Source organism: Macrobrachium rosenbergii, chromosome 12 (genome assembly GCF_040412425.1).
Source record: "Macrobrachium rosenbergii isolate ZJJX-2024 chromosome 12, ASM4041242v1, whole genome shotgun sequence".
Lineage (NCBI taxonomy): Eukaryota > Metazoa > Arthropoda > Malacostraca > Decapoda > Palaemonidae > Macrobrachium > Macrobrachium rosenbergii.
Window position 1 is genome coordinate 33,764,278 of NC_089752.1, and position 15,416 is coordinate 33,779,693.

Here is a 15,416-nt window from a genome sequence, read left to right on the forward strand (position 1 = left end):
CTGATCTCCCAGCAAACAATATCTTTACATTACTATCAAGATTATAATTTATACTTCTGCGAGTTCTGATTTATATGTTACCACAGTTGTACTGCAATTAACCTTGTAAATTGTCCACAACAAACGATAAGAACTAATGGAGTGAGTGCAATTTTCAGACAATTTTAAACATGCAGGAGTTACACTTCATATATGTACAAGAAGGACCAAGTCAAAAGGGTTTATTAAATGTTATGTCTTATGAAAAATGTTATTTTCATAATAAAATAAATTTTTGAACATACTTACCTGGTAGTTATATATATAGCTTAAGTCCCTGACGTCACGGCAGAATTTCAAAAACTCGCGGCAATCGCCGATCGGTAGTCAGGTGAACCACCTGTGCGCCCTCTACCCAGGTACCTGGAACCATTCCAACTATTCCTCAGATCTTCCATGCCCCTAGTCTCTAGAGGGGAGGAGGGTGGGAATATAATTATATATAACTACCAGGTAAGTATGTTCAAAAATTTATTTTATTATGAAAATAACATTTTTAAACATCTAACTTCCTGGTAGTTATATATATAGCTGATTGACACCTTTGGTGGAGGGTCAGAGACAGCTAACATCGTTGGAATTATAATTAAAGTTGCAAAACAACTCTAGGTTCCTACCTGTTAAGGAAGCTGACTTCAATATTTCTCATTATGTCTGCATTCCTTAAGAGATCCAGCGATCCACCCAGGGGCTGAAAAATCTCTAGGGGCTGTCAACCGGTGTATAACCTCTATGTGACTAGACCTCCTCTCAATACCCTTGTTCCGGGCGCTACCAAGGAACTTTCATCCCAATGATTGTGGAAGACTGTGCCCAATCTTCACAAACAACCATAAAATTTCAACCATTCCAAGGCAAGAACAAAAGGTATTGTTTTATGGAATTGGATTAAGGAAACTGACTTCAATGAACTCGCCCTCATTATGTCTGCATTCCTTAAGAGATCCAGCGATCCACCCAGGGGGCTGAAAAATCTCTAGGGGCTGTCAACCGGTGTATAACCTCTATGTGACTAGACCTCCTCTTCAATACCCTTGTTCCGTCACAAACAACCATAAAATTTCAACCATTCCAAGGTAAGAACAAAAGGTATTGTTTTATGGAATTGGATTAAGGAAGCTGACTTCAATGAACTCGCCCTCATTATGTCTGCATTCCTTAAGAGATCCAGCGATCCACCCAGGGGGCTGAAAAATCTCTAGGGGCTGTCAACCAGTGTATAACCTCTATGTGACTAGACCTCCTCTCGATACCCTAGTTCCAGGCGCTTCCAAGGAACTTTCAAACCAATGAATGCGGAAGACTGTGTCCAGTCTTCACAAACAACCATAAAAAAATTCTCCATCCCAAAGTAAGAAAAAAGGGTATTGGTTTATGGGATTGTAGGGGTATTACCCTCTCCCACTAGTAAATGCTATAAACGGACCCAGCGTATAGCAGTCTTCGTATAATGTTTGGACTCGTTTTAGACAGTGAGAGGTAAATACTGACTTGTTTCTCCAGAAGGTCGTGTCCAAGATACTCTGCCGGGACCTGTTCTGTTTAAGTACTACAGAGGTTGCAACTGCCCTGAACTTGTGCGTTTTTACTTTCAGAATCTTATGTCCAAATCGCTACCTTTCATATGAGCTTCTTTTATCAACTGCCTGATAAAATAAGACAGAGCATTCTTCGACACCTGTACAGAGAGCTTTTTGACTGAGCACCAAAGCCCTTCTGAATTCCTTCTTAAGTCCTTTGTCCTGTCCAGGTAGTGCCTTAGAGCCCTTAACTGGAATATGACTTTCTCTGCCTTATCCCCTGTAATGTCCGTTAGATTTGGAATCTCGAACGTTCTGTGTCAGGATTGTGATGAGTATTCATTTTTGCAAGGAATCCTAGTTGCAGTGAGCAGATTGCCTTGTCTTGTCTAAAGTCCATATTCTCGCTGAGAGCATGTATCTCACTAACTCTTTTCGCTGTGGCCAAACTGAACAAGAAAAGAGTTGTCATGATGAGGTCCTCTTAAAACAAAATGTTCTCTGTAAGGGATCGAGCTTACTCCCCATGAGGAACCTCAGGACCACGTCTAGGTTCCATGCTGGTGAGTTCTGTACTCTCTCCTTAGCAGTTTCGAAGAATCTGAGTAGGTCCTGGAGATTCTTATTGTTTTATAGGTTTAAGTTTTTATGTCTAAAAAACTGCTGCCATCATGCTCCTATAACCCTTAATGGTAGAGGTAGGAAAAAATTAAGCTTCCTCTTACGGTGTAGAAGGAAGTCCACAATTTGAGTTACAGAGGTACTGGAAGAGGACACATGGTTGCTCTTGTACCATCCTCTAAATATCTCCCACTTGGATTTGTATACCCTCATGGTGGATGACCTCCTTACTCTTTCTATAGCACCAACCGCCTCTTTCAAAAAAAAAAACCTGTAGCTCTTGTAAGTTTTTTGATAGTCTGAAGGCAGTTACTTGTAATGCTTAGGGGTTTTGGTGATATCTTTCCAAGTGAGGTTGTTTGAGTAGACCTACTCTCTGATGTAGGATCCTCGGGATGTCCACTATCCATTCCAGAACCTCTGTGAAACAATCTTTTGTCGGCCAGTAAAGGGCCACAATGGTCAATCTGGTACCCTCGTGTGAAAACAAATTTTTTTGCAGTACCCTGTGTATTATCTTGAAAGAGGGAAATGCATACACGTCCAAGTTGGACCAGTCCACCAGGAACGCGTCTGTGTATAGCCCCGGGATCTGGTACGGGAGAGCAGTAAGTTTCCAGCCTCTTCGTTTGCGCTGTGGCGAAGAGATCTATGCAAGGACGTCCCCAAAGTCACCACATGCTACTGCACACGTCCTGATGTAGCGTCCATTCTGTTGAGAGGACTTGATTTCCTGCTCAGAATGTTCGCCCTCACATTTATTTATTTATTTATTTATTTTTTTTTTTTCTCCCCTTGGATAAAGCGGGTTACTAGTTTGACATTCTTCTCTTTTGCCCAGAGAAGAGGTTCTCTTGTTGTCTCGTATAGAGACCTGGAGTGAGTGCCCCTTTATTTGCTGATGTAGGTCAACGCTGCCGTGTTGTCGGTGTTGACCTGCACCTCTCTGTTCTCCACTGTGTTTGAACTCCCTGAGAGATAGAAGGATTGCAGTTAGTTCCTTCTAATTGATGTTTAACTTCTCCTGCTCTCTGGACCAGGAGCCCGAGACTTGTTATTTCCCTAGTGTTGCTCCCCATACTGAGTCCGACGTGTCGGATAACAACACTAGGTCTGGGTTCCTCTAACATAGAGAAGGGACCTCCTGGAGCTTGATGGGGTCGTTCCACCACTGTAAATACGGCCTTATTGGTTCCGAAATGGGGATGCACTTGGTCTCCAGTTCTATTTCCTTGTCCCAGTTCTGATTTAGATGAAACTGTAACGGGCATAGAATTAACCTCCCTAAGGAGACAACCGTATCAGCGAGGAAAGGGTCCCCAGCAGACTCATCTATTCCTTCACCGAGCATGTCTGTCTATAAAGTCCTGAAATTTTCTTAAGGCTTGTCCCGTCCTTGCAATAGACGGAAAATCCCGAAAATCCTGACTCTGAATCTTCATCCTAAGGTATAGAAACTTTTGAAATGGGATCAGCTGAGATTTCTATCTGTTTATCAGTAGACCTAATTCCTTCTATACCTAAATTGTGGTCTGAAGATCCTCCAGGCAGAGTGTGCGGGAAGGAGCTCTGAGGAACCAGCCTTCTAAGTACAAGGAGATTCTGATGTTTCTCGAGTGAAGAAAAAACCTGCTACATTGGCAATCATCCTTGTGAAAATCTTTGTTAGACGCTTGATGCCAGTGCATCTTGCGTCCTGAGCTACCTCCACGTCTTGACTTCCAATATCTTGAAGCCTGACGTCCTGACGTCCAATGCCTTGACGCTTGACGTCTTGGGTTCATTGACGCTTGTCGTCATGATGTTTCACTCCTAGATGCTTGACGCCACTGCATCCAGCGTCTAGAGTTTCATTCACTATGTTCAGCGTCTTAAACTTCTGGACGTCTAGAAGCTTTAGTTGGACGTCTATTATCCTTCTTCTCTTTGCCTGGTTGTCACGCTTGTACCAGGGAAGACAAAGTCTGCTGCATATTTTATATTAAAGCTATATGTGGGGCTTCCTGCTGTTGGGGACAGGTTGGGGAAGCCTCAGCTACGGCAATTATTTCCTCCTCATCGTCAATAATGGATAGTGGAGAGGGTTCAGCGGACGAGTACCAATCCTAAGGAGGAAGAGGAGGATGTACGAAAGGCAGCACAGAGTCCGTTACGCTCTTGCAGCCTGGTATCCTGACTGAACAGGACTGTCTACGTTTGTTCTTAGTAGGAAAAACTACCCCTGGGGCTGGAAGGGAAGAGCTCCGGGCTGCTCCAGTGGCTACAACCTGAAGTCTATGAAGTTTTATCATGACGTCCCTCAATATTGGGTAACTTGCTCTTGAGAGATCTCGACTCCAGAGCCAGACGTCATCCCCGTCTGCTTAGGCTGAAACAAAGAGACCGAAACTGGAAAACCTTTCCCGTGGACGAACTTCAGAAAATTCTTGGAGTTCGGGTGGATGGGGATGTAAAAAATACGCATCCTGGAGGTCCAGTGAGGCCATCCAGTCATGCTGTCCGACCGCTGCTAGAACCGATTTTGTCGTTTCAATAGCGACCTTTGTTTATTGCACAGAAAAGTTGAGTGCAATCACGTCTAGCACCGGTCTCTAACCCCCCAAGCATTTGGAGATCAGGAATAACCGAATGTAGAATCATGGGGAATTCGGATCTTGAACTCTCTGTCTGATCTCCTTTTGCAACATCATAGACACTTGTTGCTATAAAGCCTTTGCCTTTGTTCTGTTGTTGCATTTGGCAGAAAAGTCTAATTGTCTTGTTAGTATAGGGGCCTCCTCAGGCTGGACAGTCTGGCTCCTACCTCAGTCTGCAGGAAAAGAAAGGCAGGTTCTCTTTCTTCCTTGTGTAGAGCCTCTTTCGTTGCCATTCATCTACCCGCCCTAGAGGAACCTCTATCGGAGGGCCGACCACGAAAAGGGCTGAGATACCTGAAACACAGGAGCCTCAGCCTTACTCTTTTTAGCGATGAAAGTCGTTGGTAGGACTTTTCTTGCTGTTTTTAGATATTAAATCTTACGTGGTTTTCTGGGCCAAGGATGAAAAGTCCTCTTTACCAAATCTTGAGAGAAGAGGTGAGAGGAAAAAAGGGTATAAATCAGTTCTGATTTTGATTGACGTGACCCCATTAGCCAGGAAAGAGCAAAGCAAAGATGGGTTCTTTTCTTCAGGATTCCCGCTGAGAAAGATGCAGTAGATTCGTTGGAACTATATCCGAGTCCTTTATCCACACGACATCAGATATATGAGTTCTTGGTGTCAGTCGTGTTGAATAATTCCATCTTCCTTCCTGGGAAGGGGCAGGTATTTCGAGGCCGAACGATTCTCTAGTTTGATACTAAAAGCTAGACCTTGAGCTAGTTTGGTTGGAGGAAAACAAAGGCTGTCTTTCATTGTTTCTCCTTCGAAAGTATCCATTCTTCGTAAATGTTGCCCTCTTAGACGCCTTTCGCAAGAGTAAATTCTGAAGGCGGGAATGAGGAGCAGTCAGGTTAAATTTCTCTGGAAAAATTTCTGAAAATCGCTTCATAAGTCTTTTCAAGTCTGATGAAAGCTGATGGCCTTTATATTGTCTTCGTCGGAAATCTCTACAATAGGATTCACAGGAGAATGCAAGATATTATCGTTCTCTTTTTCCGATTTTCCGAAGACGGAAGTAGAGACGTCTTTCAAAATATCATCTTGACGCCTGGCGTGTTGGCATCCATTTTCTTAAAGCTTAATGTCTTGGCGTCCAGCTTAATGACGCCTGACATCCTGGTGTCTAACTTCTCGACACTTGACGTCCTGGCGTCCAGCTTCTCACGCCCGACGCCCTGGCGCCCAGCTCCTCCTTGACGCCCAAGTCCTGGCGTCCTGCCTCTTGACGCTGATGTCCTGGCGTCCAGTTTTCGATGCCTGGACGCCCTGGCGCCCAGCTTGAAGCCCGACGTCCTGGCGTCCAGCTTCTCGACGCCGATGCCCTGGCGTCGAGCTTCTCGGACGCCTGACTTCCTCCTGGAGTCCTGGCGCCCAGACTTCTAACATTCGTTGTCCCGCCAAACCTAGAGGTTACTTGAGAACTGGCGCCTGTGCGACATCGGTCAAAAGTTTCCTCTGGTTGACGTACAGCAACTGGTGGATGAAAAAACACTTTAACCTCGCCTTTCCTATGGCGAGGGTGAGCGTCCTGGGAAGCGTCAACAGGTACGCTCGAGGGGACGACCGCTCGGTAACTAAAGCCTCTCGCCTCCCTTCGTCTTTCGACATTCCTTCTCACAGGGGTTGGTGAGCTTGGAAGAGGTCCAGGACTAGGAGCGCAACAGGACCGAGCGGCCGCACCCTCCACTGCACTTGCACTAACAACATATTAACACTTTTATTTTTTAGATCTCTTATTGTCGATCACATATTATCCCTGTCTTCTGAGAGGGATTTTACCTGTTGGGGCAGGGTCTGAATGGCCGCCAACAAAAACATGAAGTGTTGGGTCCTTACCTGTTTCAGTAGGGGGTTCAGAGACTACCACTACGGGAGAAGGATCAATAGGATAGTTAGCAAGGGGAAAAGAATTAACTATTCCCCGGTTATATCAAGAAGAGTGAGATACAGTACTCTTGGCTCTTCTGAGCCGGTCTTCCATTCCCGTTCTTCAGACATACTGAGTGGGGATCCAAGGAGACTTTAGCAAGCCGCTTGCATCCCCACACACATTTTCACACTCAATGAAGATAGATATGTTATAAGAAAATCCAAAAGCGAACGTTTAAAGCCAAGCCAAAGTGTACTTCACCAAAATAAGTTGCGAAAAAACACAGGCTACGAGCGAAATTCCATCGATGTTACCGACACAGCGGCAGGGAAGATCTGAGGAATAGTTGGAATGGTTCCAGGTACCTGGGTAGAGGGCGCACAGGTGGTTCACCTGACTACCGATCGGCGATTGTCGCGAGTTTTTGAAATTCTGCCGTGACGTCAGGGACTTAAGCTATATATATAACTACCAGGGAAGTTAGATGTTTAAAAACTTATGGTTATGTTGTATAGAGACAATTATAAACCAAGGATCAAGTAGACTACACAAAAAGAAAACATCTATAAATATAATCAACTCTGTACTGTACAACACTTTACCTTTTCACGTGGAGAGCAATGAGAAGGCCAAAGGATAAAAATATGCTGACAAGCAACAACCACTGATTGGCATGAATGGTATCACGAAGAACTGGAGTGTATGCAAAAGCTGCAGCAACTACCGTGGTCACCATAAGCTGCACAGACAGGAGTCCATATACCTTGCGCAGAAAGCCTGAAAGATATTTCAGTTAATAAGTTGCACACATTTGGGATAAGACATGAACCACTGATAATAATAATTTTGCATGTATATATTTCTAGATTTAGTAAAAGAATAGTCACCTAGATCCTGTTAAAAATTACCAAACAGTGTTTTGCAGTAGCCATGAACTGTCTGCATTCTGAGTGTGCAGACATAGTTCGTATATATAAATACTTAATTTGAGATTTATTATTTCAATACTAACCTCTCCATTATATAGCTTTCACTTCCTCGCCAGCGGTGGTTCGACAGATTGAAAAAAAAAAAAAAAAGACCACTCAGTTTTCTATGAAAATCTGTCACCTATCCATCTACTTCCCCCCGCCCCATCAGGGGACTGATAGGTACAAACACTCATAGCCAATCAGTCTACTTCTGTCCACTCTGAATGTGGGGAGGCAGGGAGGACACTATATAATAGAGAGGTAAGTGTTTAAAAAACTAAATCTTAATGAAATATGACATTTTTATAATAAAATAAAGTTCTATATATACTTACCAAGTAATTACATAACTATTAGTTCACTTACATGGCAGCTTGAATTCAAAGTTCCGCCCACTAGCGGGAATAATAGGAACGACTTTAGCAGGTAACTTGAATCTGTTCATGCCTTATGTCCGTGTAATTACTTGATAAGTATATATAAAACTTTTTATTATAAAAATGTCATTTTTATATAAGTAACTTACCAAGTAATTACATAGCTGATTCCCACATTGATAGGAGGTGGGATACATGGACATATTCTACTCCAAAAACATTAAGTATGTAATGAATTTGAAAACAGAAAAAACTACTAGCACTGAAAACCAATGCTTGTTGTTACCTTTCAGCTAAGAGAGTTGCTGGGATGCTGCCTCTGGTAGGTGCTCATCTTGACTCATAGTGGCGTGGCAGTACTGTAGAGCCATGGGTCGCCTCCTACTTAGTGGGAATTTTGCAGTGAAGGAAGTACTCTGATGGCTAGCAAAGCATGATAGGTGCTTACTCTTGCCCTGGGCATAGCACCAAAATAAAAACAACCAGACAACACTGTCACCTACACTGAGATAAAACCACAACCCATCATCCACTGAGAGTGGTGGGTGTTTCAGGTACAATGTAACCCCGGCTCTGCAAAAATCTCGACACCTTGTTACAAGGTGAAGAGACAGTAGGCAAAAACAACCCTATGCTTCCTTTCGTGATACCATGCCAGTCATTACAAATGGTCTTAAGGCACTGAAAGATTCAACACTGTTTTAACTTCCATTAAAATTAGTGAGAAACGAAGAACGACTACATTCCCAATAGTTCAAAGGCAGAATGGATGTACGAGGCATAAAATGTATGCAAGCTAAAGAGGTAGAGGCTACTATGACATCCTTAGCTTTACTTAAAAGAAGGCAAACTGCTTTCTTAATTCTGAGTGTGCTCCAAGTTAGAAAGTCCATGAGGGCAATACGTTCTAGTCAGCGAACGAAATGGATCTTGCCATATCACATGTAGAGGATGGTCCTCTGAAAAACTCCAAAAGGACAGGGACCTCCCTATTCTCCCACAGAGCTGGAGGGCTTGAACGCTCGCAGAAGTATCTGGTGTCAGGCTGTAGTTGGCGCCAGAAGCTCTGGGCGCCAGTTGAGCTAAGAGCTCGGGACTGGTGGGCACTTGTGGGAGCTAGCGGGCGCCCGTGGGAGCTGGTGGGTGCTCAGAGCAAGAGCTGGCGCCTGGCTGGGCGCCAGGCAAGCTGGGCCCCAGACGAGCTAGAAGCTCATGGCTTTGGAAGCTCTATAGCTGGCACCAAACAGCAGTTGATGCCAGACTATAGCTGTACGGGTGAGCTAGAAGATCGGGATCACTCGATAAGAAAGCGAGACGCGGAGGACAACTATGCTTCCAGTAGGACTATGTGGAATGGAAGTAGAGACACGTAAGACGAATATACTTCCAGCAGGACTAAGTTGAATAGAAGTAAAGGACAAATAAGCCTGAAAGCTAATGAGGTAGAGACTACTCTGATGTCCTTGACTTTCACTTAGACCAGATAAGGTCGTCAGAAGCTAGGCCACTGTGTTTAAGCACTTAGTTAAGGATAGATCAATACCCTTCACTGATGGAGTACGAAAGATGTAGATCTCCCCAGGTACAGAAGGGGTGTCCAAAAATGGGCCATAGATGTCTCCAAAAAGAGGGGTAGAGACTGCAACCCCAGCTTTGAAAAAGGCCCAATTGGTCTGGTAGACAGGGCTAGAAGAATGACATCGGCAACCACACTAGTTTATGCAATAAGTCTAGCAGAAAAACCTTGTACTGATGCTTTCTGAAACTTCGAAGGTTCCTTGAGGTGGCAAATAGGATCATAGACGGTCTGCCCCATGGACTCCACAGTTCCTGACAGACCAGGGCACATAAGTACCTGCTCTCAGTTCATCTGCAAGAACTTTAGGTGACTTGAATGAAATCGAATCTGATCTGTTAACAGTAGAGGTTCTTTGCTTTGAGAGAAAATGAAAGAGAAAATAAGCCTTTCTTCTCTATGTATACGCTAGGAATGAAGTCTCGTCTAGAGAGCACTAACACAGTCCAGGTGTAAACCAAGGTCAAGAAGCACTGAAGCTCCCAAGCGAAATGCTTAAGCTCTCCAACATACGACCCGGAAAGGTGTCCTCGGTAAGTTTGACTGCTTCTTTTTCGAGGAGAGCTGTCACTTCTTGGGAGAGGGCTGAAAACTTCTCGGAGTTTGACAACTAGGTCGTCAATAAAACAGGCTTGTTGCTTAAATGGAGGTTTTTTTCAGAAATGGGATCGAGTAGCCTTCTCTTATTACTTGAACAATCCAACTCTCCGCTCCTCTTGCTTCCAAGCACTCCCAAAAGTGGAAGTCTTGCCCCCACAGGTGTGCAAAGGATCAGATCCTCACTTATGTGTGGGTGGTTTGTTGGAAGACTTCTTGATTGCTCTGGGGGTGAAACAGGCATTTCCGCAAGGTCTGGGGAAGCCTCTTTGTCTGCCTCTGCCCCGAAAGGGCTGGGGTTGAACAGGAGAAACTGTCCTAGAGGGAAAGGCTGGAGACTCTCTAGGCCGTCTCGTTGATTGTGTGAGGAGGTCCTGCGTAGACTTCTGTTGCAGATCAGCTGCAATCTGTAGCAGAGTCATTTGAGGGAAAAGGTGCTTCTTGCCCAGAGGCGAGAGGAGTGGTGCGGACTTCTGGGAGGGAGTAACTCCCTTCGTAGTATATGAACACCAAAGCTCCCTTTTCTTGAGGATATGCAAAAAAGGGATCTTGAGGATATGCAAAAAAGGGAGGATAATTCAAAAGAGCCATCTCTAATACCCTTATCCAGGCAAGAGATTAATCCCAAAAAATCCAAAGAAAAGTCTTCAGGGATATGATGGCACTCCTGCAATTTACAAGCAAGAGCTCCTACTGCCCAATCGAGAAAGCTGAGAACTTTCAAGACTCTGAACAGGTGCTTGATCAGGTGGTCCAATTCTGAGGACGAAAACAAAATCTTGGCTGAATTGAACGCCGACCATTTGGAGGAGTCAACTAAACTGGAGAAGTCTCCCTGGGAGGAGGCAGGCACTCCCATGGATGGAGCCTCTCTGATCGCATACGAAAAATATCTTCTCTGTGACAACCTAGACACACGCCAACAAAAAGAGGCTCTTTCCTGCTCCCTCGTGCTCGAGAGCCAGTTCCCCACCTCACGGAGAGCTTTCATAGCTGAAGAGGACAGTATCATTTTAGGAAGTCTTGAAGAAGTCGTCTGATTAGCCATCATGTACATCAAAGCCATAGAAGCCAGAGCTGCAGATGAGAAGTAATCAGGAAAAGTCACCAGCAGATAACTGAAAAATGAGGCATACGCCGAGGGAGGGGTAACAGGGTCTATTTCTTCCTCATCTTCCGAAGAGATTGGCGATGGGTCCACAACAGGCTGGGGGGCTGATGGGGCTTTCTGAATTAAGCCCAGGATATTGTCCAATTTGTGCTGGATTGACTGAGCAGAAGGATCCAAAACAGAGGGTGCAACTGTCGGAGCAGGAGCAGGTAGAACTGAAGAGGACATGGGCGCTGCCGAAGAAACGGATGAAATCGGGTGCTCGGAAGCAGAATTAGCCTTGGGCGCCAAAGAAGTGTCTTGCTGCAAGAGGGGAACAGATGCAATGGGTGCTCGGGAGTCGATGGGCGCTCGGTAAAGAGGCGCTCAGGAGACGGTCACACAAAAGATGAAGGGCACTTGGAGAGAGCCACATTAGAAGCAGCACCATGATCCACTGGAGAAGGAAGTTCTGGTGCCAAAGACAACTTCTCTGCCAATGAAGATTCAGGTAAAGCAGATTGTACAGGCGCTGAGCTGGTTAACAGAGTTGGGTGCATGGGCGCTGGAGAGCGTTCCGACATCACTATCTGTTTTGGCAAGCCCTCCAAAGCAAAAGATGGGTGCTTAGAGGATGATGAAGTTCTCGATGCAGAAGAGCATTTCCAAGAGGTAGTGCACTTAGAAGGCTGAACTTGTCCCACTTACACCGGTTGATCCTGGGAGAAACGTTCCGGACTGTCCCAGAAGCTACAGGAAGGAAGACGTTCTGGAGAAGGCTCTTTAACCTTCTTTATGGGAACTGCAGAAGGTTGAGAAGCACCCGGGACGCGCTTCTTCAGAGGACGAGATTCACCTTGCCATTGGCACCTAGGACTGGAGTCACTGCTGGAAATGCTAGATGAAAGATGATCCACTTTCATAGAGACACCTTTCCAGCGGTGCTCTGTGTGTAACCTGGGAATCGGCAACAGGTACGACTGAGGGGGCGACTACCTGCGGGCAGACCCCACCGACCTCCTTTGGGCTGCCAGTTTGGCTCCTCCCAGGTTTAGGGGATTTTGCCAGGGACCTTGGCCTAGGAGAATCGGTGGGACAGACAGCCACCTCCTCCACTAACATTTCACTATCACCTTTCACATTCACTTTGTCCAGTAGGACTTTAACAGAAGCACCAATTTCCTCCATCGTGTCAACGAATAAACCAAACTTAAGGTTAATTCTCGATTCATGGCTGGTAATGACAGCCACCTCCTCCACTAACACTTCACGACATCCAAAGCACGCCAGGAAGCCGAACTCCGGAGAGCTCTCTCTGTCCGTCTCGCGTCTCTCGGAACAACCGAGAGGAAAAAAGAGCAGGTGAGGAGAAAGACTACCCCTACCTGTCCTGCCAGTAAGACCAGCAGGAGAGGCGGACCATGAGCGATAATCAACTGAAGGAGATTACCGCTACACAGGGGAAGAAGAGCGATTGTGCCACGGCAAAGGGCTTTCCTGGGAAGAGCAAAAAATTCACTTGAACAGAGCCGAGAACCCGATTCGGAAAAAGATGAGTGGGGCCGAGTTGAGCCAATCACGTGAACGTGATCCAGACTGGGAGGTATGCGGTGGACTGGGAGGCAGGCTGGGCGAGCCGAGCCAGTCTTGCAAGCGCGACCAAGGGCTGGGCGTGGCAAGCAAGCCAAGCGAGCCGAGCCGAGCCAGTCTCAAGCGCAACCAGGGGCCGAGCGGAGCCGACTGCGCGAACACAATCGGAACTGGACAGGGCGGAACTCATCTGCCATAAACTCTAAACTCCTTCGAGGCCGAGGCACCTCGAGAAGAAGGTTCAAAGGGGGATTCTGTGTCTGCTATCCTGCATGCTCGAACCCTAAGGTTCAAGACACAAGTATGAAACCCGGCCGAGCAACCGAAGCAGCTGGCGGGCAGTATCGAGACACCTGGCGTCTCAGCACCCAGACACCTGGATGTCTCGGCACTTTCTCTTGTCAGGAGAACACTCGTGATTCATAGAATTCGAGCTACCCACAAGACACCCAAAAATTGGGAGCAGCTGCTTTCAGTTCCCTAAGAGACTGAAAGAGCCAGGCACAGAACCAGTCTTAGACACAGACTTCCAAGACTGGCAGTGAGGGTGCGACCTCTTGAGGCCGCGCTCTTGCAGCCCCGGAAGCACCAGACCCCACAGGAGAATGCAAATCGGTTCCCATCGCAGGGCGGTAAGCGCCAACGAGAGAAACATGTCTCCCGGAAGAGAGTAAGTCCCTTAGAAGTCCCGCAGGACTCCTGAAAAGAGTCACTTCCCTGCTTCTTCTGGTGTTCAAGCCGACAGGATCGAGACACCAGGCTGGGAACCCGACCGAGCACTGGCAAGCACTCGGGGAGCGCTTGTGGTGCTGGCAGGAAGAGCTGAGACACCTGGGTGCCTCGGCCCTTTCTCTCGCACTGCTCCCGAACTGGGCCAAGGAAATACTCTCCAGACCAGATCGGGATACCCAATATTCCATAGAATCTCGAGCACTCGAAGCGGCTCGTGAACGAGTGCCCGAAGCAGCCCCTGTCTTAAGAGGCGGAACCTCTAAGACTGGGAACAGGATCGCAAACCGAGGTCTGGATGCACTGATTTTTTTCTCGAAACAAAAAAACCCAGGGGTATGAGAGTCGGTTTCCTAACCCAAAGGTTGGGAACAGCCAACGAGACCCACTACCTCCTAGGAAGGAGGCAGTCCCTAGATGTCTAAGGGCATCAAGGGGAAGAAGCAGCCTTCCTTTCCTTCGGCCGACGGAGGTCTGTCCAATTCCCGGGACTCCCTTGGACCTCGGAGAGGAAGGGAACAGGCAGCAGAAGACGAAATCGAAGATAAGATGAAGACGGCGGCTACTTCCACAGTGTGACTTCCTTCATCTCCACTCCGACATCTTCTACAGGATGGTGGACATGAAACATGGTAGCCTCCAAGACAGTCAGGCAGGAACACAACGGAAGCGGCCCAGGACACCACCACCGGGAGAAGTAGCAGGCATGATCAGGATAGCTGATGCAGGAGCTACAACAGTGGTCCAGAAGGCAGGTGCTACTGCAACGGCCAGGAATGTCACTTTCCACAGGGCGACTTCCTTCACTTTCACTCCGACGTCTTCTACAGGATGGCGAACATCGTAACCTTTGGGGCAGCTGGCAGGAACACAACGGAAGCGGTTCGGAAGGCGGGAGCTACTGCAACGGCCAGGAACGTCACTTCCGCAAGGCGACTTCCTTCACCTTCACGCTGACATCTTCTACAGGATGGCGGACATCATAACCTCCAGGGCAACTGGCAGGAACACAACGGAAGCAGCCCCGGGGACGACCACCCGAAGCAGCAGGCACGATCAGGACAGCCGATGCAGGAGCTACGGAAGCAGCTCGGGAGGCAGGAGCTACTGCAATGGCCAGGAACGTCACATGAAAGTCACCAGCAGCACCAGGAACGAACAGGACGGCTGTGGCAGGAGACCAGGAAGAGCCACCCAGAGACTGTCGTCGAGTTAACAGGAGCGTAACACAGGCAACAGCAGGAGCAGATGGACCACAGGTATGCCAGAGGCATTGCTACAGCATGCATGAAGGGCAGCAATGACAGTCATTGATCCACATCGGCGGGAGCAGAGTCAGAACAATCCCGGCGTGGAACTATGTCATCCAGCCAGGTATTATGGTCGATCCCCAAGCAACACTAAATGAACGCCGGGACTCCTTCAAGTGAGATATCCCCTGAGATTTCCAGCCAAATACTACCCTACGCGGCAAGAGGAGGTACTCAAGAAGAGGTCGCCTGACCGCCTGCGTCCCCCCCTCGCGGTCTTCGCCCAACGAGCGAGGGAAGAGGGCGAAGGAGAGAGATCTCTATCGAAGGAGAGATAAGGAAGAACCTACAGGGAGAGAAAAGGACAGAGGGGAGGCCACCAGGGGTGCCGTGACAGCGTAACTTACAGACAATGCCTGCAACCTCCCACCCGCCCCAAAACTCTCTAGTGCAAAAAACTTTCAAAAATAACATTCCTGAGATTTGAATTCCATAATTAATCTGTAATTAATCCCTGAAGTCCATAATTAACCTGTAATTAACCCC

General features: G+C 47.0%; 1 protein-coding gene across 1 annotated transcript in view; it reads right to left on the minus strand.

Annotated features, from left to right (window-relative positions):
- Nucleotides 1–15,416, minus strand: part of LOC136843623 (protein lifeguard 4-like) — a 75,970-nt gene that overhangs the window by 36,338 nt on the left and 24,216 nt on the right. The window contains exon 2 of the mRNA XM_067112168.1: nucleotides 7,293–7,467. Coding sequence (XP_066968269.1) covers nucleotides 7,293–7,467 — 175 coding nt within the window. The remainder of the gene's footprint in view (nucleotides 1–7,292; nucleotides 7,468–15,416) is intronic.